Here is a 27,575-nt window from a genome sequence, read left to right on the forward strand (position 1 = left end):
GTAGATATTACGGTTAGGTCATAGCTAGTCTCTTTGCAATCAAAGATTAGTCAATTTTTCAATTAGTCAAAAAATGTCATATCATAGCAACACTTTGTTTGTTTGCTGAAGTCTATTATGTAAAGAATTTCAAGTTTTCACGGCGAGAGTGAATAGGCACGTACAGGGCAGATATGTACCATCCTAGACTGCATCTCACTTAACACCAGGTGCGATTGCGCTCAAATACCTGCCTTGTCTAGCATACATTTTTTTTAAAAGTGATGTTGTCTTGTTCTGTTTTGTTCGCATTTCCATTTATTTCTTCTTCTTTTCAGCCAAATGACGTCCACTTCTGGACAATGGCCTCCCCCAAGGCCATTTATTTATTTCTTTTCATTAAATACATACATTTTAGAAAATAAAACAAAACCGAACATGACGCTTCACTTTCTCATCCTCACATCATATTAGACAGTATAAATGCAGTAAATACTGCACTTAGGTCAATCAAAAAAGGTCTACATACCGTAGATATTACGGTTAGGTCATAGCTAGTCTCTTTGCAATCAAAGATTAGTCAATTTTTCAATTACTCAAAAAATATCATATCATAGCAACACTTTGTTTGTTTGACGAAGTCTATTATGTAAAGAATTTCAAGTTTTCAAGGCGAGAGTGAATAGGCACTTACAGGGCAGATATGTACCATCCTAGACTGCATCTCACTTAACACCAGGTGCGATTGCGGTCAAATACCTGCCTTGTCTAGCATACATTTTTTTTAAAAGTGATGTCCTGTTCTGTTTTGTTCGCATTTCCATTTATTTCTTCTTCTTTTCAGCCAAATGGCGTCCACTGCTGGAAAAAGGCCTCCCCCAAGGCCATTTATTTATTTATTTTCATTTAGTTTTGTTTTATTTGCCTCCACTAATACATGATCACACATAAGTTAATTACCTGCCATTAAATACACGAATTTTAGAAAATAAAACAAAACCGAACATGACTCTTCACTTTCTCATCCCCGCGTCATATTAGACAATATAAATGCAGTCGATACTGCACCTAAGTCAATCAAAAAAGGTCCTTATACCGTAGATATCACGGTACGGTCATAAAATCACTTTGCAACCAAAGATTAGTCAATTATTCAATTAGTCAAAAAATGTCATATCATAGCAACACTTTGTTTGTTTGCTGAAGTCTATTATGTAAAGAATTTCAAGTTTTCACGGCGAGAGTGAATAGGCACGTACAGGGCAGATATGTACCATCCTAGACTGCATCTCACTTAACACCAGGTGCGATTGCGCTCAAATACCTGCCTTGTCTAGCATATATTTTTTTAAAGTGATGTTGTCCTGTTCTGTTTTGTTCGCATTTCCATTTATTTCTTCTTCTTTTCAGCCAAATGACGTCCACTGCTGGACAAAGGCCTCCCCCAAGGCCATTTATTTATTTATTTTCATTAAATACATAAATTTTAGAAAATAAAACAAAACCGAACATGACGCTTCACTTTCTCATCCCCACGTCATATTAGACAGTATAAATAAAATGCAGTCGATACTGCAGTTAGTCAATCAAAAAAGGTCCTTATACCATAATTATTACGGAACGGTCATAAAGTATCGTTGCAAACAAAGATTAGTCAATTTTTAATTAGTCAAAATAATTCATATAGGTAAGAGCAACAATTTGTTTGCTTCAGCAACTAGACTTCAGTCTATTGAAGCTATAAAGAGGCAAAACTGCTAAACTATCTCTTAAACTCAATGCGAAGATATTATACTCAAATTGAGCGCTATATTTTAACACTTTTACCCCTTTATTAGCGATTCTCAAGTATGATTTCTGTACGAGTAAAGAAATAAAATTTATGAATGGACAAACAGCACAAAAAACCAGGATTTTTGCCACCAGAGCGGCACCAGTGGCGGCAATATGGGATACTTTCGTTGATTTTGGCGTTTACCTTGAGATCCCTTTGCCTGGAATATTAAGCTGTACAAAAAATAGGTCTACAAGTTGAGTTATAGATTTTGTAGCTTCATCATAAACTTGTGCTCTAATAGAAATCATGCTTGCAAATCGCTTTTAAACACGTCCATAAAAATACGAATTTTAGTCATTCTTATATACCCGTAAATAAGAATGGCAAAAATACGGAAAAAGACTAAACACTTAGTCATTCTTCTTTCTTCTAGAAATCTGATATTAACGAAGCAAATTTTGGAAAGGTTAATTTAAAAAGAAAGAAGATAGAAGAATTTGCAGCAGAATTGGCTTCAAGGGGCGTGGCTTGACATTGAAATCGACTTGAAATTGACTTCAAATCTCGTTGAGAGGGCCCCAGAACATCTTGGACACGCGGGTCTCGTCCTCCGTGAAGAAGAAGTCTTTGCCAAGCTTCACGAACTCTTTGAGAGACAGCTTGCCGTCCTGTAAAAGGTGAGAGAATGTTTAATAAACTTAATTAGTCTTTATAATAAGGTAGGGTTCTTAGACCTGGAAGAACGTAGTGGTTTAGTGCATTCAGTCCCCTCCTCCAGTCAAAATTATTTATTTGTCGTATCGAGCAGTCTGGAATGCATTCTCTCAGCGGTCGCAGGTTTTTTATACATATAAGTACACAGATGGCCCGCGCCCCCCTTTAAAGGTCTGCGCCTCCTCTGGGGGCGCGCCCCACTCTTTGGGAACCAATGGCTTAGAGCTTAACGCGCTTTTTGAAGAAAGTAATCCTTACAATAGTAGTTAAGTTTGTTACACCGTGTCATTTTTAGCTTAGGTCATATTTGTGATTAGGGAACCTATATAGGTTAACTATAGCACAACGGCGTCGGTTTCAGACTTGCCGACTCCAGATCGGAGGAATGCTGGTTCGAACCCTATCGTCCGGTGGACTAGTGTGGTGAACCCACTCCTAAATACGAGTATATGCTTGTTCAAAGCTACATTAACTAAGCTGGAGAGGTTAGGGTTTTTTTCTTTTAAAAATAATCACAAACTTACCCCATTAGTGTCTATGACTGCAAAAGCAACGGCCGCGTGTTCATTGTCCAGCCCGAGGCACTCGAAGAAAAGCTTGAACTCCTTCACCGAGATGAACCCTGATTTGTCCTTGTCCACCGCCTGGGAAAACGAAACAAGGGTTATAAAAACATCGTACTTAATCATCAGGCCATCTCCATTGTCCATTGTCCTGTAGGACGCTGGATGACCCTCTCAATTTACCAGAGGCAAATAGAGAATTTGGACAAACGGATTTGGGGAGATATAAGCTCGAAAGTTAACTTTAAATAGGCTTTTTTTCGAAGTAGGCTGAACTGCTAGAAAAAAATCACCATTAATTTATATCCGCTGATACCAAAACTAGAAAAACTTCGTTAATTTTAAAGAGGACACTACTAGCTTTAAGCGGTGTAGCATCGCTTGCGTGGGTTTCAATCCCTCACAAAGTTTGAAACTTCGTTTCCATTTTAGTTTTTCGTTAGAAGACAGCCTATGTGCATCTCTGTATTCCTATATTTACACACTGTGGCACCTGATCACAATAGAGGCGATTTTGCATAATCATCATCATTTCAGCCATAGGACGTCCACTGCTGAACACAGGCCTCCCCCAATTTATCAGGGCGTTGGTCCACCTTGCGGGTGGACGTCTCACGCTGCGTTTTCCGGTACGCGGCCTCCATTCCAGAACCTTGCTGCCCCATCGATTTTACAAGTTGCAACAAAAATGTTTGAACAATTACTAGCTATTTGGGATTTATATTTATTTACTTAAAAGAATTCCTCAAACGCATTATAGAAATGTAAAAACACCTGGTTATGAATAAAGAAATTTGAATTACCTTGAACAAGTACGGCAGCCACCTGTGCGCCTTCTTCTTCAGCGTCTTGTCATTCAGCACATGATGCATGTCCTCCAAGTACTGCTCCACCGTGACGTAGTTGTACGGGTCTATGGCGCCCCACTGCTCCTCCCATGTCATCTGGAAAGTTAACAGCAGTTAGTTTTGTTCTCTATATAAATTGGCAGTAGAGTTTTAAATAAATTTGTGCTTATAGATGGGCAGGATGTAGTTACAAACGGTATAAGCCGTGTGACTCTGACAGAGTAGTTGAAAAGGACCACCCCCACGCATGCCAAAGATGTCGTCCAAACGACTGAGGGATAAGTATGCGAGCATCAGGCTTCCCCAACCCGCTTGGTCAGCGTGGGGAGTATAGTATAGGTCAATCACTTGCAGAGGAGACTGAATAAATAATATAATGAACAAGATGTCACAAGATATTTGTAATTGTTTTCAAGGAGATGGTTCCCACTCATGCTTGGTCTGTCAATTGTAATTTGCTCCTATCTTTTACGTTGTTGATTAAGACTAGGACATATCGATTTAAGCTTATCACAGTCCACTACTGGACTTAAGCCTTTCTCAAGAAGCACTACAAAGCTTGAGTCTTAACGTTTACCCATCGGCGATTTGCCTAACCCATATTCTCAAATCCCATCCTATCTTTGAAATCACTCACCTTAATAATATCACTGAACTCCTTAGCCTGCTGCTCGTCCAGATGTCCTAACGCCTTGAACCGCTCGCCGAAGAGCACGAAGTCGTTGAAAGAGATCAAGCCGTCCTTGTCTACGTCCAGAATGTTGTGGACGGTGCGCATCTTGCGCCGCCAGAAGTCTGACTGTGGAGGAAAACATGGTTTAGTTTGATGGTCGAAAAACATCAGGAGGTATAAGAATTCCCCTTCTGCAAATGAAGACTAAGTACATAGCTAGTTAGCCCCTCGTGCTAAGCTAAATTTTAATATGCTTGTGTTACTAGTGGGTTAACCACAATAGTCCAGTGGCGGTTTCGAACCAGCGGTCCTCAGATAACGACTTCACGAGTCGGCTAGTCCAACATCTTCCCCGTTCGACTATAGTCTTGAATTAGTTACACTCCGCGGGGAATTGACAAAAGAATTACGTCTTGATCTTATTACTCTATGAGCCTGTTGTTTCCACCATCGTGAAAGATGCAGGTTAGTTTGACAACATTGCATATCCCTACTTTTAGGAAATTTTTCCTTGGGGTTTACCGTTACCTCTAAGCAGGAGATAGGTAACAGGATGGGTCTATTCCCACCTCTCGTTCCCCTCGTTGCAACCCCGTTATAGCCAGGTTTTACAGCTTGACCGACAATAGAAACCCAACCAATGAAGGTCAAGTTAGTCTCGGGAGAAACTTAAACTGTCATTGGACCCACAACAAAATTACACACAGGAGGAGTTCGAAGGATATACAGAAATAGGCGTGCTTGTAGTGGATTGGGTAATCAAGAATCAAAAGTCTTCTCACCCTATCCAATCCTTTGCACTCGGTGTCAGAATCTGACGAGCTATCGCTGTCGCTCTGCCGTTTCCGGCGGTCTTCTTCAGGCCTGCCGTGGTGCTTGCTGTAGCTACGACGAAGGGCGCTGCAGGCGTCTGTCAGGTCACCATCGCTGGACCGCTCCTGGAGGTAGCAGACGCCGTTGTGGCATACTGGTTTAGTGTGGATTAACTGGAAAGAAAAGATATTAAGTTTAGAAATATAGTAGACTAGCTTTCCGCCCGCGGCTTCGCCCGCGTGGAATTTTGTCTGTCACAGAAAAACTTTATCGCGCGCATCCCTGTTTCAAAAACCGGGATAAAAACTATCCTATGTTCTTTCCCGGGACTCAAACTATCTCTATGCCAAATTTCATCAAAATCGGTTGCGATGTTTAAGCGGGAAAGCGTAACAGACAGACAGACAGACAGACAGACAGAGTTACTTTCGCATTTATAATATTAGTTGGNAATCAAAAAAGGTCCTTATACCATAGACATTACGGTACGGTCATAAAGTCACTTTGCAACCAAAGATTAGTCAATTTTTCAATTAGTCAAAAAATGACATTAGCAACACTTTGTTTGTTTGCTGAAGTCTATTATGTAAAGAATTTCTAGTTTTCAAGGCGAAAGTGAATAGGCACTTACAGGGCAGATATGTACCATCCTAGACTGCATCTCACTTAACACCAGGTGCAATTGCGCTCAAATACCTGCCTTGTCTAGCATTTTTTTTTAAAAGTGATGTTGTCCTGTTCTGTTTTGTTCGCATTTCCATTTATTTCTTCTTCTTTTCAGCCAAATGACGTCCACTGCTGGAAAAAGGCCTCCCCCAAGGCCATTTATTTATTTATTTTCATTAAATACATAAATTTTAGAAAATAAAACAAAACCGAACATGACACTTCACTTTCTCATCCCCACGTCATATTAGACAGTATAAATGCAGTCGATACTGCACTTAGTCAATCAAAAAAGGTCCTTATACCATAGATATTACGGTACGGTCATAAAGTACCTTCGCAATCAAAGATTAGTCAATTTTTTAATTAGTCAAAATAATTCATATAGGTAAGAGCAACAATTTGTTTACTTCAGCAACTAGACTTCAGTCTATTGAAGCTATAAAGAGGCAAAACTGCTAAACTATCTCTTAAACTCAATGCGAAGATATTATACTCAAATTGAGCGCTATATTTTAACACTTTTACCCCTTTATTAGCGATTCTCAAGTATGATTTCTGTACGAGTAAAGAAATAAAATTTATGAATGCACAAACAGCACAAAAAACCAGGATTTTTACCACCAGAGCGGCACCAGTGGCGGCAATATGGGATACTTTTATTATTTTTGGCGTTTGCCAAAACATTACCTCGAGATCCCTTTGCCTGGAATATTAAGCTTTATGCCTTAAAATCTACAAGTAAGTTATAGATTTTGTGGCTTCATAGACTTGTGCTCTAACAGAAATTATGCTTGCAAATCCCTTTTAAACACGTCAATACAAATACGAATTTTAGTCATTCTTACCCGTAAATAAGAATGACAAAAATACGAAAGACTAAACAATTACTTATTCTTCTTTCTTCTAGAAATCTGATATTAACGAAGCAAATTTTGGAAAGGTTAATTTAAAAAGAAAGAAGAATTTGCAGCAGAATTGGCTTCAAGGGGCGTGGCTTAAGGACTTCAAATCTCGTTGAGAGGGCCCCAGAACATCTTGGACACGCGGGTCTCGTCCTCCGTGAAGAAGAAGTCTTTGCCAAGCTTCACGAACTCTTTGAGAGACAGCTTGCCGTCCTGTAAAAAGTGAGACAATGTTTAATAAACTTAATTAGTCTTTATAATAAGGTAGGGTTCTTAGACCTGGAAAAACGTAGTGGTTTAGTGCATTCAGTCCCCTCCTCCAGTCAAAATTATTTATTTGTCGTATCGAGCAGTCTGGAATGCATTCTCTCAGCGGTCGCAGGTTTTTTATACATAAGTAGGTACACAGATGGCCCGCGCCCCCCTTTAAAGGTCTGCGCCTCCTCTGGGGGCGCGCCCCCCTCTTTGGGAACCAATGGCTTAGAGCTTAACGCGCTTTTTGAAGAAAGTAATTCTTACAATAGTAGTTAAGTTTGTTACACCGTGTCATTTTTAGCTTAGGTCATATTTGTGATTAGGGAACCTATATAGGTTAACTATAGCACAACGGCGTCGGTTTCAGACTTGCCGACTCCAGATCGGAGGAATGCTGGTTCGAACCCTATCGTCCGGTGAACTAGTGTGGTGAACCCACTCCTAAATACGAGTATATGCTTGTTCAAAGCTACATTAACTAAGCTGGAGAGGTTAGGGTTTTTTTCTTTTAAAAATAATGACAAACTTACTCCATTAGTGTCTATGACTGCAAAAGCGACGGCCGCGTGTTCATTGTCAAGCCCGAGGCACTCGAAGAAAAGCTTGAACTCCTTCACCGAGATGAACCCTGATTTGTCCTTGTCCACCGCCTGGGAAAACGAAACAAGGGTTATAAAAACATTGTACTTAATCATCAGGCCATCTAGTCCCCATTACAGGACGCTGGATGACCCTCTCAATTTACCAGAGGCAAATAGAGAATTTGAACAAACGGATTGCGGAGACATATTATAAGCTCGAAGAAACCTTATAGGACAATTTTTTTTCGATGGAGGCTGAACTGCTAAAAAAAATTACTATTTATATCCGCTCATACCAAAACTAGAAGAACTTCTGTAATTTTAAAGAGGACACTACTAGTTTTAAGCGGTGTAGCTTCGGTTGCGGTTTTAGTCCCTCAGAAAGTCTAAGTCTGAAACTTTTGTCTCCTATCTTACCTCGTTTCCATTTTAAATAGTTTTTTTTAGAAGTACCTACCTACTACTGTATTCGTATTCACTGTGGCACTTGATCAAAAAAGAGGCGATTTTACATCATCATCATCATCATTTCAGCCATAGGACGTCCACTGCTGAACATAGGCCTCCCCCAATGATTCCACATCGCACGGTTGGTAGCGGCCTGCATCCAGCGCCTTCCTGCTACCTTTATCAGGTCGTTGGTCCACCTTGTGGGTGAACGTCCCACGCTGTGTTTTCCGGTACGCGGCCTCCATTCCAGAACCTTGCTGCCCCATCGATTTTACAAGTTGCAACAAAAATGTTTGAACAATTACTATTTGGGATTTATATTTATTTATTTACTTAAAAGAATTCCTCGATCGCAATATAGAAATGTAAAAACACCTGGTTATGAATAAAGAAATTTGAATTACCTTGAACAAGTACGGCAGCCACCTGTGCGCCTTCTTCTTCAGCGTCTTGTCATTCAGCACGTGATGCATGTCCTCCAAGTACTGCTCCACCGTGACGTAGTTGTACGGGTCTATGGCGCCCCACTGCTCCTCCCACGTCATCTGGAAAGGTTAACGGGAGTCAGTTTTGTACCCTGTTCAATGGGCAACGGGACTATTCCCACCGCTGCAATTCCTCTGTAGTCAGGATCTACAACTTGAGCGCCAATAAATACCCAACCAGTGAAAGTCAAGTTTGTCCCGGGGGAAAGTTAAACTGTTATTGGGTAGTAGAGTTCTAATTGGTGTAATTGGTTACAACATGTAGTTGCAAACGGTATACGCCGTGTGGTACTGACAGCGTAGAATAAGACCAACCCACCTTCCCGTGGATGTCATATAAAGCAACTAAGGGATAATTGCCTAAAATCAGGCTTCCCTAACCCGCGGCTGGTTAGCGTGGGGAGTGAAGGCTTAATATTCCATTTGCCTCTGGTAAATAAGAGAAAGTCGTACGCCTACAGCGGAAACTAAATGGCCTAATGATGATGATGTTACAAGATATTTGCAAATGTTTTATGAATATGGTTCCTAACCATGCTCGATATCACGTAGTCTGTCAATTATTATGATCTTCTCTTTTGCGCTACTGATTTTGACTAGGGGTACTTGAAGTTTTCAGCTAATTGCATTCCACTACTGGACGTAAGCCTTTCCTTAAGACTTTGTGCTGCACACAGCATTATCCATCGGCAATTTGCCTAGCTTATTTCTCCAATGTTCCATCCTATCTTTAAATTCACTCACCTTAATAATATCAATGAACTCCTTAGCCTGCTGCTCGTCCAGATGTCCTAACGCCTTGAACCGCTCGCCGAAGAGCACGAAGTCGTTGAAAGAGATCAGGCCGTCCTTGTCTACGTCCAGAATGTTGTGGACGGTGCGCATCTTGCGCCGCCAGAAGTCTGACTGTGGAAGAAAGTAGGGTTAAGTTTGATGATCAAAACAACCTTCAGAAGTTATAGGAATTCCTCTTCTGCAAATGAAGACTAAGTACATGCCCCTCGTACAAAGCTAAATTTTAATATAACTGTTACGGTTAATGTGATAAATTGAAAATTATGAATAATCGCCGGTTATTATGAATAATTACCTCATGATTTGGTAAAAGTTATTAATATGAGATCATTTATGTGTGTAAAAAACTAAATAGGCGGCTTAGGGGTGGCGGATCACATTTACCGTAACATAACCACAATAGTCCAGTGGCGGTTTCGAACCAGCGTTCCTCAGATCACGAGTCGGCCAATGCAACACCTTCCTCGTTTACTATTGTCGCGTGGAACTAGCTACACTCCGCGGGGAATGTACGAAAGAGTTACATTTATTACTCTACTAGCCTGTTGTTTCCACAATTGTGAAAGATGCAGGTTAGCGTGATATTGCATGTCCCTACTTTGTAGACATTTTTCCTGGGGGTTTACCGTTACCTCTAAGCAGGAGATAGGTAACAGGATGGGTCTATTCCCACTTCTCGTCCCTTCCACTATGTTACTCCTGTGTATCCAGGTTTTACAGCTTGACCGACAATAGAAACCCAACCAATGAAGGTCAAGTTAGTCTCGGGAGAAACTTAAACTGTCATTGGACCCACAACGAAATTAATCCGAACACAGGAGGAGTTCGAAGGGTATACAGCAATAGGCATGCTTGTAGTATAATGGCTTAAGCATCAGCAAGTCTTCTCACCCTATCCAATCCTTTGCATTCCGTGTCAGAGTCTGACGAGCTATCGCTGTCGCTCTGCCGTTTCCGGCGGTCCTCTTCAGGCCTGCCGTGGTGCTTGCTGTAGCTACGTCGAAGGGCGCTGCAGGCGTCTGTCAGGTCACCATCGCTGGACCGCTCTTGGAGGTAGCAGACACCGTTGTGGCATACTGGTTTGGTGTGGATTAACTGGAAAGAAAAGATATTAAGTCAAGAAAAAATTGTAGATTTTACCAGATGGTTTTTGTGCTCAATAGCTCGTGAACATATTGACAGTTATAGTGATTGATTGATTTCAAAAATGCTTGCATTAGAAGGTTCTGTCACGAAATATACCAACTATATTTTAAGTTCGCTATGTATGCGAGAATGCGGAGAGACCATGCTTTCTGTATTATGGAAGCTTGCATCCCACACTCAATGGTATATAGGCCACTTTACGTTAATAGGAGGAAGTGCAATATAGGTTGTATTGTTGACAACTATGTACCTACTGCTCTTAAGAACTACAACTCCTGCATATCTCATGATCAATTTACAAGTAGATATGTGAAAGTTTATTAATCCCGGTTCGTGCGAGCTTTTTGCATTTGGAAAATGTCTGAAATTTCTAAATCTGCAATAGTTCATTCATTTCTTCATAAATCCAAATTAGTCAGGCCTCAAAATAACATTGACGATGTCACGCCTGCACCTACATCGATAATGCAACGATAAAGTGCACTGACCTCTTTATGCGCCGGCGCAGTTGCGGTTGCTACGCATAACCAGCTACAATGTAATGTTAACTGTAAACTTATGGGGTTACGGTTCAATATTGATCAATAATGCAAATTAAGTTGGACTTAGCAATCTCCCCGCGTGCTTCAAAGAAGGTCAAATAAACGTTTAGCAATAAAAACATACTTATTACGGGTGTGGTGAATGTTTTGTAATGCCTTACAGAAATATTTGTGTTTACAAACATAAAGACAGGAAAATTAACATAAACCCAACATGGTCGTTCATTCATTAAACATGCATGCCAATTGTCTAACTGAAAAAATCTATTTCTTCGTAATACTAAGCCGGCTTTTGAAGGCGTTACCTTCTAAGATAAAAATACGCTGCGTACCTACTTGTAATCCTTTAAGAATTGTTACTATGCTATTGCATCGTTCTTAGCGGGATTATCTATAAATAGCTTCAAGGACTAGCCAATGCGTTGGTTAGGTTAATGCACTCGCCTTTTAAGGACAAACTTTCTGATGGATATTTAACTAAGGACTAACTCCCAAAGAGTAATATTGCTGAAGGATTACATATTTAACTAAGGTTTAAGTTAGATGAAGACCCTCACAGAGGAATTGCTGACGAATTCCTACAACCTTTGCTTTGTGAACTTGTGGTTCCAACTTGATGGCAACGTGACTTATCCCACCTATCGTTCCCACCACTGCAACTCCTGATTATCCAGGATGTACAGCTTGGTCGCCAATATTGTATACTCCACCAAGGTTGCGTAGTCCTGGGGGATAGCTAACTATCAAGGACTTGCTTAACTAGATTAATGGCACTAAGTAGGTGGAACCGTGTGGTTATAAGTGAACAGGTCTCCCCAATAAAGATGTTGTAGGAAAAGATAGATCATTTATAAGTAACCCTTGCGACTTTCGAAGTCCTAGGCCACTTCAACGGGACTGGTACCGTTTGACTAACATTACTTTTGTCCCTCGAGTGACCAGAAAGAAAGGTCACAACTCACAACTCGGTGTGGTGAGTTGAACTCACCACACCGATCGAAATGAAGATGAGCTCAAACATAGCTCATAGTAATACTTATAATAACACAGATTACCTAACACTTACTTAACTGGTATTATGATAATAAATAATGATTTTGCATAAATAAGTTTCAAACCAGACGCTCGTGTCCTTTATAAAGCGATTCTGTAGCTTGCTGCGTTGTTTATTAAGTAGTTCTATATTATTAGTGGTTCTATCGATCTTTCCTAAGCCAAACCAATGTATTTATTCAATAGCTAAGAATGAATTAACTATGAATGCTTGACCTTGCACTTTTGCTAAAATGTAAAAGGAACTGTGTAGTAGTGGAGCCAATGTCAGTGATTTTGAAGGTTGTTTTATTTACTTAATTTTGACCCAATTACCTACCTAGTTGATAAAATATTGCTGTCAGAATGTTAATAACATGTGCTCGGTATCTCCTGTAATAAAATGGTTATAAAACCACTAGCGGCCGCCCGCGACTTCGTACGCGTGGATCCCGTTTTACCAGGCCTCCGTCACTCGCCTATGCCGGCCGAGATAATTACCTACAGCGCGCGACAACTTCAAGTTGCAAATCAGTAAAGGCCGCCACGCGCCGTGACGCGNAATTAATTTCTTTATAAATCCAAATTAGTCAGGCCTAAAAATAACATTGACTTGATGTCACGCCTGCACCTACATCGATAATGCAACGATAAAGTGCACTGACCTCTTTATGCGCCGGCGCAGTTGCGGTTGCTACGCATAACCAGCTACAATGTAATGTTAACTGTAAACTTATGGGGTTACGGTTTAATATTGATCAATAATGCAAATTAAGTTGGACTTAGCAATCTCCCCGCGTGCTTCAAAGAAGGTCAAATAAGTAAACGTTTAGCAATAAAAACATACTTATTACGGGTGTGAATGTTTTGTAATGCCTTTCAGAAATATTTGTGTTTACAAACATAAAGACAGGAAAATTAACATAAACCCAACATGGTCGTTCATTCATTAAACATGCATGCCAATTGTCTAACTGAAAAAATGTGTTTTGTTGTAATACAAACCCGGTTTCTGAAAGCATAAGTATGGCAGAAAAGACACTTAACTATAAAATGCGCTAAGAATATGTTACTATGCTATTGCATCGCATAGCTTAGCGGGCTTATCTATAAATAGCTTCAAGGACTAGCCAATGCGTTGGTTAGGTTAATGCACTCGTCTTTTAAGGACACACTTTCTGGTGGATATTTAAGTAAGTAAGGTTTAGATTAGATAAAGTTCCCAAACAGGGAGTTGCTGCTGAAATACTCCTTTGCTTAGTGGACTTGTAGTTCTGACTAGATGGCAACGTGACCTATCCCACCTATTGTTCTCACTACTGCAACTCTTGATCATCCAGGATCTACAACTTGATCGCCAATAGTGTAAACGGTTGCGTACCTAGTCCTGGGAGGTGCCAACTATCAAGGACTCTCTTAATGGCACTAGGTGGGACCGTGTGGTTATTAGAGAGCAGGATAGATCATAAGTAACCCTTGCGAAGTCAGGCCACTTCAACGGGACTGGTACCGTTTGACTAACATCACTTTGTCTTTCGAGTGACCAAGCATGGCGCATAGTTAAATAATAACACAGATTAACTGGTAGGTATTAATTAATATAACTAGTTAATAAATAATTATTTTGCATAAATAAGTTTCAAACCAGTCGTTGTTCGTATCCTTTACGAGTATAAAGCGATTCTGTAGCTTACTTACTGTGTTGTTTATTAGTTTTATCGAAAGCCAAACTAATGTATTTATTCAATAGCTAAGAATGAATTAACTATGAATGCTTGACCTTACACTTTTGCTAAAATGTAAAAGGAACCGTCAGTAGTGGGGCCAATGTCAATTATTTTAAAGGTTGTTTTGTTTACATAATTTTAACCCAATTACTTAGTTGAAAAAAAATTAGTTGCCTTGAAATTCATGAATATCTCAAGATTCAACTTCAAGGAAGTCGTCGTATGTTCCTTTTGATTCAGAACCTTAGTTCTGTATATTATAATAGTAATAACTTATTACTTAATCCCAGCTGTCTATCTCACCACTGTAACTCATGTCATAGCCAGAATCTACGGCTACCTACAGTATGGCCTCCCACTGAAACTACAATGGTTTGTAGTTTTGTATTCCTATTGCTTGACAAATTTATTGACATCGCTTTGTGGTAGCTCATAAAAAGAATGTTACTTAATTAATGTACTTTTTATCTTGAACAGTAAACTGCCGTTGAACGGGCTAAAATGTTGCTGTCAGAATGTTAATAACATGTGCTCGGTATCCCCTGTAGTAAAAAGGTTATAAAACCACTAGCGGCCGCCCGCGACTTCGTACGCGTGGATCCCGTTTTACCCCCTTCATCTATCTTACGCGGTTTAGATTTTTTCATACAAAAGATTTTTCCCGCTAACTCCCGTTCCCGTGGGAATTTTGCAATATCCTGTTGTAAATAAGTTTTAAGTTTACTAAGGTACCTGCATACCAAATTTCAAGCGTCTAACCTAAGCGGCTTAGATTTTTCATACAAAAGGATTTCTTTCTTAGTGCACCTTTACGGTACCTAAGCTACGTCCCTTTCAAATTTCAAGTGCCTACGTTTAATCGTTTAGGCTGTGCGTTGAAATGTCAGTCAGTCAGTCAGTTTCTCCTTTTATATATTTAGATGTCCCTCATTGTCTATCACAAGGCACATGTCCTCGATTACATTATCTTTGTCATACCACGCATTATCAACAAGTATTCAGCAGCCACAATGATGAAGGCCAAAACTTATTTACAATGGACAACAAAAAATGTAAATCGACCTACTACGTTTTCCTGTTTACGATTGCTAATGTAATCGATGAATGATTTAATGAGTTGTGTAATTAATTAGGTCTGCGTGGATCGTTTTGTCTGGGAGAAAATGGATGTTTGTAACTTGTGTCATCATCATGTTTTATGTCACATACTTAACTAATACCAGCAAGTTTTATGGGGGTAGGTACTAATGTTCCCTAAATCTCATTTGAAATCTGATTTAACATACATTCTGAACCCCTGATTTCAAGTACCACGTTAAAAAACCGTTTAAAAATAACACTTTTTCAGGACTTTTTATGCTCTTCCTTACATTTCAATTTATGAACATTATCTCAGAAACCCAAATCTCTGAAACTAAAGCTTGTAACAGAGATCACAGAAGCATCTAACCATAAGTGGGTTCAATTGAATTTTGGTACATCCTTCCCCTACTTTTAACGAGTTCAAAATGACTGATCGCCCGTCGACGGCCCACTTCCACACCAAAGTCATTCAGCCATGGGCCAATTCGCAAATCACTAAGGTCATACAACCAATCTCCATCAACCCACATGGTTACTTGCACCTTATCTGTATGCGTTTAAAGGNTACTATTATGTATTCTGTGGTTTTACCCCCATCATCTATCTTACGCGGTTTAGATTTTTTCATACAAAAGTTTTTTCCCGCTAACTCCCGTTCCCGTGGGAATTTTGCAATATCCTGTTGTAACTAAGTTTTAAGTTTACTAAGGTACCTGCATGCCAAATGGCAATGCCAGATTTTGTATGGAAGGTGGCGTCTTTTTTTTTCGCGCGGCCATCGACCAAACCATTTTTTTTGATTACAAAATAGTGTAATAAACCAAATTTACTATGACATGTATACCTCTAAACTCAGTCTGAACTGAGTTACGAGCATTAGAAGTTTGATGATTTTCATACTAGATTTGCTTTTTGCGCGCAAGTTTTGTAAGAAATTGCAATATCATAGTAAGTTTGGTTTATAACACTATTTTGTAATCAAAAAACAAGGTTTGGTCGATGGCCGCGCGAAAAAGAAAAGACGCCAATTTCCGGCATTGTCCTTTCAAGCGTCTAACCTAAGCGGTTTAGATTTTTCATACAGAAGGATTTCTTTCTTAGTGCACCTCTACGGTACCTAAGCTACGTCCCTTCCAAATTTCAAGTGCCTACGTTTAGCCGTTTAGGCTGTGCGTTGATATGTCAGTCAGTCAGTCAGTTTCTCCTTTTATATATTTAGATGTCCCTCATTGTCTATCACAAGGCACATGTCCTCGATTACATTATCTTTGTCATACCACGCATTATCAACAAGTATTCAGCAGCCACAATGATGAAGGCCAAAACTTATTTACAATGGACAACAAAAAATGTAAATCGACCTACTACGTTTTCCTGTTTACGATTGCTAATGTAATCGATGAATGATTTAATGAGTTGTGTAATTAATTAAGTCTGCGTGGAGCGTTTTGTCTGGGAGAAAATGGATTTTGTAACTTGTGTGTGTCTCACTTATCATCATGTTTAGTGTCACATAACTATACCAGCAAGTGTTAGGGGGTACTTAATGTTTCCTAAATCTCATTTGAAATCTGATTTAAGATTTATTCAGGTCTTTAAATTCTCCTAGCCAGAAATCGCAGATAAATGACACTTTTTCAGCCCTTCATCTGTTTATTCTTATATTTGAAGTTTTGAACCCCTTATTTCAAGTCTCCTGCTATTTTGTCACTTTTGTCTTGTTGCATCTAAGTATAAGTATTTGCCAATAAACGATTTATCTTTCTATCTACCACATTAAAAACCGTTTAAAAATGACTTTTTTTCAGGACTTTCTCTGCCCTTCCTTACATTTCAATTTTTGAACTAGTCTCTATAATCAAAGCTTGTAACATGAGTGATCACGGAAGCATCTAACTTTAAGTAGGATCAATTGAATTTTGGTACATCCTTGATCCTTCCCCTACTTACTTTTAACGAGTTCAAAATGACTGATCGCCCGTCGACGGCCCACTTCCACACCAAAGTCATTCAGCCATGGGCCAATTCGCAAATCACTAAGGTCATACAACCAATCTCCATCTACCCACATGGTTACTTGCACCTTATCTGTATGCGTTTAAAGGTCGTTTCTCAAAAGCCGAGGTGGCGAATCGGTTAAATCAAAATAAATGATTGGACCAATAATACAGAGCGTGTTGCGGGATGCAGAATGCATTCGTTCTTTGCATCATTGTTAAGCTTTTTATTGGCGAATTGCATTGCATGGTTGTATGAACATTGTGTGGCTTTGCAAAACATTGCAGAGGCAATTTATTAACGGTTACTTTGGTTTTTGATGCAGAGGTAACTCTGGTAGGTGCTTTTGATAGAATTAAAGTTAGGTAGGCGATTGCTTAATTCAGTTATGTTTTCTTATGTTATTTATGAAATCATCTTGATGATTCCGGATGGTTTTGTGATATAGGAATTAAAGAAGAACTCTACTTCCCTTCCAAAGGTTTTGTCATTTCTAAATACTCATATTAAGAAGTCTTTTAAAAATAGGCATCCAAAATGACTTGTACCTATTTCTCTTTGAGTGATGATTTGTTTCCTTATTTTGTTTACAAGCATTGTAGAAACATTTTGGCAGCTCAATCTATTGTCGGCCTCTTCAAATGGTCCATACATACTTACTTATGGACAACAAAGATGTTAACTTGTAGAAGATTAGTCACATCCGACTGATCCGAAGTCGTTGACCGTCCTTGTTGGCCTGTGAGCCTATGGCGATTACATAATCTAATACCCAGTTGCGTTTTGACCCTTTTTATAGGAGAGGCAGAAGGGAGATGATTGGCTATATTGAGAAAACATGCAATTTTTTTAATCTTACCTACTTGATTGTTTTGATACCTAGGGAGGTCTACACTCTACACGGGACTCTTCCTACCTCTCGTTCCCACCGCTGCAACTCCGATCCTGTAGCCAGGATCTACAGCTTGACCGCCAATAAAAACTAGAGATGAAACGGATTAGAGATGAAACGGATAGTTGTTTGGCCGGATACCAGATACCGGATATCCGGCCAGCTGCTAGGCCGGATAGCCGGATATCCGGCGGCCGGATAGTTGGCCCATTGTCTCGTTTCATAACGTGACGAGTTGAGCGCCGCACAGGTGCTTCGAACGCGATCAGTGGGTCTATTAGTAGACTAGACTAGTCACATTTTTCGAAAATCGAATCTGTCCGAATAGAATGTAAGATTTTGCCACTTGTCTAGAGGGCAGATCAATTCGAGCGATTTCGGTTGCTATCGTGAGTGTGTGATTGAATAGCGAAAATTAAATTAGTTTACTTGCTGCGTAATCTGACTGAACAGCATGCATGCATCATGTCATCAAACCATCAGTGAAAAAAAGATCACCTTTTTCATTTGGCAATATTTCGACATTTACAGATATTATTTACTACAGGGTGGCCCAGAAGAAAATTCACTTTTGAAAATTCACTGAAACGAAAACTGTACATTTTTGTAGAACTTTAACTATTCCAATTTAAAGGAATTTTAGTGCAATTTATTTTAAAATTTACTTCCTTTTATAAATGGCAATGCCAGATTTTGTATTGAAGGTGGCGTCTTTTTTTTTTCGCGCGGCTATCGACCAAACTTTGTTTTTTGATTACAAAATAGTGTAATAAACCAAAATTACTATAACATGTATACCTCTAAACTCAGTTTGAACTGAGTTACGAGCGTTAGAAGTTTGATGATTTACATACTAGATTTGCTTTTTGCGCGCAAGTTTTGTAAGACATTGCAAAAATTGTCACACTTCAAATGAGAGCATTTAGATGGTAAGAGACATGTTCCCACAAAAAAATAATTTCAGGCAGGGGTGACATCTCCTGGCCACCAAGAAGCCCTGATCTTACTCCAGAAAATTCTTTTTTGTGTTACATTAAGAATAGAGTATACTTTTATAACCCAAAAAACATGCAGCAACTGAAGCTGAGCATTCGGCAAAAAATTGAAAATAGGTTTCGAGGTAATTCTAACAAACGCATTTCAAGATTTTGATGTATGTTGATCGAATGTTGTAAGCGTCAAGGAAATCTCCTAGGCGATGTAATTTAATAAAGGTATATTTAAAAATAAATTGCATTAAATTTCCTTCAAATTGCAATAGTTTAAGTTCTATAAAAATTTAGGTACAGTTTTCCTTTCCTTCAATTTTCAAAAGTGAATTTTCGTCTGGGCCACCCTGTATTTATGTATTCGTCATTAGAGTGAATAGCCCAGAAAAGGTAATTAATTTTTTGAAAGGCTTTTTGAAGAATAGCTTTTTTGTAACTTTTTGGGCTTTAAATAAAAGCCGTCATTATTATAAGCCATTTTATTGATATTTACCGCAAAGATTAATGTATTTCATTTTATTAATAGTAAATTGTCGTAGTTTTTTAATATCCGGTATCCGGCCGGATAGTGAGTTACTATCCGGTATCCGGCCGGATAGTAAATATAGGTCGGATATCCGGCCTACCGGATAGTTTCCGGATATCCGTTTCATCTCTAAAACGGATATCCGGTATCCGGCCAGCTGCTAGGCCGGATAGCCGGATATCCGGCGGCCGGACAGTTGGCCTATTGTCTCGTTGCATATCGTGATGAGTTTAGCGCCGCAAAGGTGGTTCGAACTCGATCAGTGGGTCTATTAGTAGACTAGACTAGTCAGTTAGTCACACTTTTGGAAAATCAAATCCATCCGAATAGAATGTCAGATTTTGCCACTTGTCTAGGGGGCAGATCAACGGGCGATTTCGGTTGCTATCGTGTGTAATTGAATAGCGAAAATTAAATTTGTTTACTTCTTACGTAATCTGACTAAACTGCATGCATCATGTCATCAGACCATCAGTGAAAAAAAGATAGCCTTTTTTATTTAGCAATATTTCGACATTAACAGATAGTAAATATTTATGAATTCGTCATTAGAGTCAATAGCCCAGAAAGAGAAATTAGTTTTTTGAAAGATCTTCATAATATGGCTTTTGTAACTTTTTGGACTTTAAATAAAAGTCGTCATTATTATAAGCCATTTTATTGATATTTACCTCAAGGATTATCAATCAATCAACAGCCCTTTACAGTCCACTGCTGGACTATGAGCCTCCTCCACTATAGTGGAGGGTTTTGCCATAATCTCCACGCTTGGCAGGCGGGTTGGAGATCGCAGTTTAAAAGATTGATGTTTTTCAGAGAGCGCTGCTGCCCATTCTCTGTTTGATGTGTAGTCCCTAAGTCGCCTCTTACGACACCCGCGGGAAGAGTAGGGGTTGGTGACAAATGTATTCTACTCTGCCGTCACCACACGGCTTAATGTATTTCATTTTATTAATAGGAAATTGCCGTAGTTTTTTAATATCCGGTATCCGGCCGGATAGTGAGTTACTATCCGGTATCCGGCCGGATAGTAAATTTAGGCCGGATATCCGGCCTACCGGATAGTTACCGGATATCCGTTTCATCTCTAATAAAAACCCAACCAGTGGAGGTCAAGTTTATGACCGGGAAAGTCTATAGGTAACACAACCTCACGAAAGCTAGCCCACTTTTCCTATCACTTCTCATGGAACAAACAAACCTCCTTTTGGCATTTATCCATGTTTAAGAACTTAACTGAAACAAAATGGATGGAAGTAGGTAGGTAAGTATAACTAATTGCGCTCTACCAATTAACTATGTATTCTGTGGCTCTACGCAGTAATTATTTCATGATCTTTAGGTTCATCTTTCTTTATTACCATACTTAATAGTTAATATTCAGTTTGGCAGTAGAACCTGTTTTCTTGACCTTTTTATTACTTAATCCCTAACTTGTTTAGAAAAGAAGTTAAACTTGTTCACAAAGTAGCTAAGTAGGTACTTACTGATGAACAAAGATAACAACAAAAAGTAGATTCGATATAATTTTTAGTAATTCCTATCACTTTTTGATAGGCCCGCCCATAAAACTTCGTTTTATCACATCAAAAATAGTATTTTTTGTAATTATTAAGAAGTTCTTTTTTTAATTAATCCAACAAATATCGTTTAATATTTTCACCAATAAGAGTGTGTTTTAGCAAATAAACTTACAGTAATTAGGCTTATTCTACCTTAGTAACTTAGTAACAGATAATAAACGTGACGCTAAGCCATTACGTCATCAAGTTGATAGGCAAAAACAAAAACCAATCCCTATTATCTTTCTGAAGGACGTTTTTTGCTAAGCCAAAAGCCAAGGCTGGTTTTGTATTCGTGTCGTGCCTGGTCAAACTGGTTGGTTGGTATACAGACGTCATAATCAAACTGTAAGAACTTTTATATCTATTACGTTGGCAATAGGAGCTATTATGCTACAAAAATGTATAGTCTATTGAGCTGTTTCTCTGTACAGTCAGCGTCAAATAGTTCGTGACACACAAAGTGGCCAAAAAGTTGACATCATCATCATCAATTCAGCCATAGGACGTCCACTGCTGAACATAGGCCTCCCCTAATGCTTTCCATGTTAAAGTTGACAACACAACCTTATTCCAATCGTAACAAAGACGTGTTAGCTTTAGACCTTTTGGCTACTTTGGATTAGGGATTATATGGATATGTAGTTTCGGTTATGGATACGGTTACGGATATAGGAATAATATTATACCGGTTTCGGTCACAGTTACGGATATTTTGTTATTTCGGTTATCCGAAAGTTACGATTACGGATATCTGTGCTTCAGAGTGTAATTTGCAATAGTTTTCCAACACGGTTCATTCATGGCCGCACACTTTATATCGAATAAAAAGTAATTAATAAAAAAATAAAAATTGATACTAGATGGCATTATAAAGGTAAATCAGGCTTTTATGCCTTTTCATATAATGCTATCATCATCATCATCATCATCAACAGCCCTTTACAGTCCACTGCTGGACTATGAGCCTCCTCCACTATGGTGGAGGGATTTGCCATAATCTCCACGCTTGGCAGGCGGGTTGGAGATCGCAGTTTAAAAGATTGATGTTTATTTTCAGAGAGCGCTGCTGCCCATTCTCTGTTTGTTGTGTAGTCCCTAAGTCGCCTCTTACGACACCCGCGGGAAGAGTAGGGGTTGGTGACAAATGTATTCTACTCTGCCGTCACCACACGGCGAATATATACATATATACAGTGACGTATATAATGCTATACAAAAAATAATTTAAGCTGCCTACATCCGAAACTATCCTAAACTTTTGAAAGGTTAAGGTTACGGATATTTTTTTATTTCGGATATCCGAAAGTTTCGGTTACGGTTACGGATATCCATAACATCCCTGCTTTGGATGTCACGAAGTATATTATGACGCTGACTGTAGGTACTCTAATCATTAATCGGTCCAGCCTTTAAAAGTAAGAATACATAACAATTTATGTTCTTACAACTAAATAGGTTTGAATGTTTAATTGTTATGAAAACCCTGATTATTTTATTGTCTCTGTGACCTTATTTATTCTATTTTTAATTACAATGGTTTGATTATTTTAGTACAATGATTCAGGCCTTTTGTTTAGCGAAGTTGGCTTTTCAGCCACCTGGCGCGGTGGAGGGTGGTTCGCGTATAAAGAAAGCTAGTTGTGGGTTTACATCCCGGTGTGGACAAATAAAATGAGTTATTATTTTTTATTTCTTATCGAATAAATAAACATGGACATTGGACAAGCTTAACTCAGTTTGGAGCTAGTAAATTAGTGGTGCGAAATAGTGGTAGGGCAAGTATTTTTTTTATCCAGAATGAGGAAGCTTTTGGCCTGCATCTCACCTCTCTGTATTTTAAGACGTATAAAAGCTTTTTTAAGAGCCTTGTTGTAATTAATCAATTACTTTTAGGATAGGTATTACTTTTATTGGTGGGGCTGTTTGTAAAAAGTATTTATAGTAACGATAAAAGTGAATTTAAAACGATAATCATTTATTGGTCACATGTTTGTATGTGCACCAAGTTTTTAGTAGGCTACCTACAATAATTTAATGTGTTAATTGTTATCTGTTTGTTTACTCGTTTATTTCGACTAGTCACAGATAATAGGATGACCCCCAGCTCAGCTGACAAAAAATATTGAAGCGCAATAATTTTCACTGTTTCAGATCATTTTTTTTTCTACCTACCTATTAAGTATATGCCTGTAAATAATGAAAATCCTTGGGGGAGGCCTTTGTCCAGCAGTGGACGTCATTGGACTGAAAAAGTTTTTGACATCAATTCAATAAAATTGCAAAGATGTAAAGTAGCGAAGCGATCACGAAATCTAATTGTTTATAGAAATAGTCACAATTTACGAATCATCACTGAAGAATCGATCCTATTACTTAGCGTGTAATTGATATAAAAGTTTTAACATTAGTTTAAGTAATATTCAAGTTTTTCAGGCGTGAATCTACAGTAGATTTCTTCTACTTAAGTTTATGTGCCACTAGCTTTTGCCCACGGCTTCACCCGCGTGAATTTTAGTGTCACAGATCGGCATAAATTATAGCCTATATTTAATCTGGGTTACAAACAATAATCAACCAAATCCATTCAGTAGTTTTTGCGTGAAAGAGTAACATACATACATCATGACATCCTAACATCCATACAAACTTTCGCATTTATAATATTAGCAGGATTGTAAACAATTTCCTAATCAACAAAGACAAATAAGAAAATTTGACATTCAAGTCACCCCCACTAAAGAAAGCATCTCTACGCGCAATGCGCATGCCGCATGCGCAGCTGGGAAAGATCACATGCACCTAGGGTTGCCAACTATACTGTTTTTCACCAAAACATACTTTTTACTGATGAACAAAAATAAAGTAGGTATACAAAATACTGTTTTCAGCAAGCATCACTAGTATCTATAGATATTTTTAAAAATAAATGCCCAACACTACATTTAGTTACGCGATGTAGAGCTAAACTGTTTATTTTTTTTAAATACTGTTTGTTTTCCTTCTCCGACCTTTGATAACTTTATATTAAAAAAAAAAGTTGGCAACCCTTACATGCACCTGTTATGGTATACTTAAAAAGAACTCGATATTACGATAACGCTTTTTGTTTTTATATACGATAACACGTTGTTTTAATACGCAGTTTGAGATATTTTGTTGACGACTCTTAATCAAGTTGTGGGTAGGTACAATTAAAATTAAGTAACGGATGCGGATAAAATTTTAACAATACTTAGTCCAATGTTTTATTAGTTAGGCCGTAATATAGTAAGTTTAGTATTTTATTTATTATTTTAGTTAGATAAGTACTTATATATTTATGTAGAAAAGAGTTTATGAGAAAGTTAGTGCAAAGGGGTGCCTGAGTTGTCCAGACTCCCTTAAAATTTCAAAATGTAGAGATTACATCGCAAGTCCATAATATTTGGCCATATGACTTAAGAAAAATAACATAATTATGTGTATTTTACCTTGTGAACAATACAGATAGAAAAGGCGGGTATTTGCAAGTTCAATCGCTAAAAGGGTGAAATGAGGGTATTATTGTGAAACGCGACATTTACGCCGGCAAAGTTGTAACAGCATTCCTAAATGTATTAAAGTCCAATAAAACCGACTTATAATGAAAACAAGTTTGCTCAAGTGTTATTATAACCATGAATCATGTTTAAGTTATGTTTTACATAATAAGTTTATATCGATTAAAATTGCTTTTATCTAGTAACAAAGTGTCTGTGCCAATTTTATCTGTTTTGGTATATTTCAAATTATGATCACACTAGTTATTATATAAAATATGTTGAACCTTTATCAACGAACAGTGTTCATTGTGGTTAGTATTGTCTTAATAACAAGTAAATAAGACTTATTTTAGCGAAAATATGGAGTTCAGTGATACTGAAAGGTTATCGTTACATGTGGTGAGAACTTGTTAAACTTATTTATTTATAAACAATTTGTCGGTATGATACGTTTTTGAGATAAAATAGAACTACCTACATATTTTAATTGCCAAAGTTAAAAGGCACGTGGTGCCATTTTCTTTGTAATTAATAAAACAAAGTTAAAAACCACAAATATGTTCGGATAATNCGGATAATTACGATCTTAGCTGTAGAATGAAGATATGAAAAAACTAATTGGAATCTTATTGAAATTTTAGCAAAAACAATCATCCAAAAATACCCACAGAAATTATGTATGGTCAAAGATGCTAGGGGTCCAGTGAAGTCCACATGGCTTTCTATGAGAATTACTAAGATTAGATAAGATAGCAATATGAAAGGCAATCAAACCAGTTCTCAAAACCAGAATCTACCATTGAAAGTGAATGCAGTCAGTTCACGGATGATCGCAAAATTCGTTCGATATGTGCCACTTAAATATCTATATTAACAAATTCAAAACTTCTCTGTTAAATTAGGAAAGAGTTAATTAAGATTAACCCTTATTCCGAAGCCCTAATAACGGAAGATCCTTAGTTGTAACTCAAGTTCTTAAGCATCAGAGCGTGACGTACCTTAATCTGTTGGCGGGCACTAGCACTGGATAGAATAGCCGCAGTCCTCTCCAAATTCGCCGTTACGGACCTCAATCCGAACCTTATTAGTGACACCGCCATTTTGGTTTAACTGCCACGAGTCTCATTTAAAAAGTTCGATTTTTAAACAACTGTCACCGGCGCGCGCGTTCACACTGACGCCCGGAGCCGCACTGTACGAAAACCGAGTAACTTGTGTTTTGGAATGGCGGATTGGTTTTATTTGTTTGGTGGGTAGGGTGGGGAGTTGTTTTGGACCTGTGTGCATGTGCTCAGGCACGGAGACCGGCGATATTGTAGATAAATAAACGCAATTCAACCTTTGTTAGGATACAACAGAATTGGAAATGTTTTACAATTAATTATGCTTTTTGGTTGGTAAACAAAGAATAGGGAAGTGTTCCTTCTTTGCAGAATAACAGACTGTTTGGTATAAATAGAGTTTTGAGTGAGAATTAATACTTTTTGATGCTTATTTCGTGAAAAGGGGCCATTACCATTATAATGCCGTAGCTGATAATTTTCAGCAGTGCTAGTACGTGTGATAGCTAGTTCAATGATTGCTTTAAAATCAAATTACCCACTTTTTAACCTACACATTGTTAAAATGACGGTGAAGCGCGTGTAATCAATTTCTTTTCACCTACCTGCTTTGTTTAAAATATTTTAGTCTACCATACATTCAAATAAAATAACTATTATCCGTGTATGTAGTCCCTTTATGTTTTTGCGTGAATATTCGGTATTCCGCACGGTGCGTAAAATTGAAAATTATACGCATACGTTATCCGCATTTATTTATGACTTGCTTATTTTGTAGTTGCTACTTGCTAGCTGTCCAATGAATAAACAATTAGGTAGGTAACTTCTTACTTTTAAGTAACTCCGTGAATACTTAATTTAAATATTGAAATTAAAATGTTGATCAAACTCTTATCATAATTAACCCATGTCTCATTTAATGACATAGTTAAACTTTGCTTAATTTGGGGCTAGATGGCTTAGATTGTCTATTATTTTTGATGAAAAGAAAAATTTTCATAGTTTGCCAAGAAATTGAAATTTGGGGAACCTCAAACTCCTTTTTCAGGATATTAACATGACAGGAAAACATCTGTAGAGTCAGTTAAATCTTAATCTACTTAACTAGATAAATTACTTAATAAGGGAAATTTGCAATTTTAACAACGTTGTAGAGGTCCTAGTCCTAGGTAACTTGGTTTAATTATTCTAGATAGATACATGACCTGAATATATCCTAAATCCAGATTAATCTGTAACAAACTCAAGCACGTTCCGTATCGGCAGTTTTACCTCTATTCACTGCTAACAATCAATTTTCTGCTCTATATCCCAGATCATACATATTCTATCTATTCTCGCCTCGACATTGAGGTAGGGTGTAAATAGTGCAATGGGGACTCCGGTGTTTCTATTTGATTGAATTATCGTACACAAATAAGATAGAGATGATTTAATAGAGCCATAAGTGTACTTACGACCTACGACCAATTGTACAAGGACTATGATCGCTTGAGCCATAATTTTTGGACAGTCAAAATAGATTTATACATGCGGGCTAACACGTACTCCACTTGCAATTTAGGCTAATGGCTTCTTGTACGACATTGGAGATAAATAGACAACATTTTTCCTTATTGAGTTTACGAGTAACACTCCAGTAATTTGCGTGATTTATTTTTAATAGGTCGGTAAGGTTCACGCAATAAATTAATCATTAAATAAACTCCTTCGAGGAGTCTAATTGAGGCAACAAGTGCATCAAGATCATTAACTCTAAGGTCAATCAATTTGTACTAGAAATGAAGTAATTAGATGAGATAACTAAAGAACACTGTTTAATTTTTTATTAATGGAAAACTACGAGTAAGTTAATACCTGAACCACTTTTGATGATTTTAAATACAGTTTTTAGATGGATAGAGGTCCTAAGGAAGGTTTTTGGCTTTGACTGACCTACTATAACTAATAGAAAAGTCAAAGCAAAGTACCGGAAAATTACTAGCATTT

At 38.1% G+C, this 27,575-nt stretch overlaps 1 protein-coding gene across 2 annotated transcripts; it reads right to left on the bottom strand.

Annotated features, from left to right (window-relative positions):
- Positions 1-1,322: 1,322 nt before the first annotated feature.
- Positions 1,323-25,741, bottom strand: CBP (sarcoplasmic calcium-binding protein). 2 transcript variants are annotated; one of them, XM_028311363.1, is made up of 6 exons: positions 25,524-25,741; positions 5,337-5,540; positions 4,519-4,680; positions 3,837-3,977; positions 2,995-3,114; positions 1,323-2,424 (listed from the first exon to the last, which is right to left on the bottom strand). In XM_028311363.1, exons 1-6 carry the CDS (start codon positions 25,623-25,625, stop codon positions 2,314-2,316), a joined length of 840 nt encoding a protein of 279 aa, XP_028167164.1. In that variant the 5' UTR covers positions 25,626-25,741; the 3' UTR covers positions 1,323-2,313. The 2 variants fall into 2 exon arrangements, with proteins under 2 accessions (XP_028167164.1, XP_028167158.1); XM_028311357.1 differs by lacking the exons at positions 1,323-2,424; positions 2,995-3,114; positions 3,837-3,977; positions 4,519-4,680; positions 5,337-5,540 and adding exons at positions 6,089-7,151; positions 7,724-7,843; positions 8,629-8,769; positions 9,454-9,615; positions 10,396-10,599 and having other exon boundaries at positions 25,524-25,740.
- Positions 25,742-27,575: the final 1,834 nt, after the last annotated feature.

This window comes from Ostrinia furnacalis, unplaced genomic scaffold, assembly GCF_004193835.3.
Source record: "Ostrinia furnacalis isolate ACB-3 unplaced genomic scaffold, ASM419383v2 OfSCF0219, whole genome shotgun sequence".
Classification (NCBI taxonomy): Eukaryota; Metazoa; Arthropoda; class Insecta; order Lepidoptera; family Crambidae; genus Ostrinia; species Ostrinia furnacalis.

Bases quoted from the DNA above. Each gene is read 5' to 3' on its own strand.
- CBP (XM_028311363.1), bottom strand. From the start codon at position 25,625: ATGGCGGTGTCACTAATAAGGTTCGGATTGAGGTCCGTAACGGCGAAT. The intron at 5,541-25,523 runs GTACGTCACGCT...TTTTCTTTCCAG, and splicing joins GTGCCCGCCAACAGATTAAG to TTAATCCACACTAAACCAGT. The intron at 3,115-3,836 runs GTAATTCAAATT...TCGTTTTCCCAG, and splicing joins GGCTGCCGTACTTGTTCAAG to GCGGTGGACAAGGACAAATC.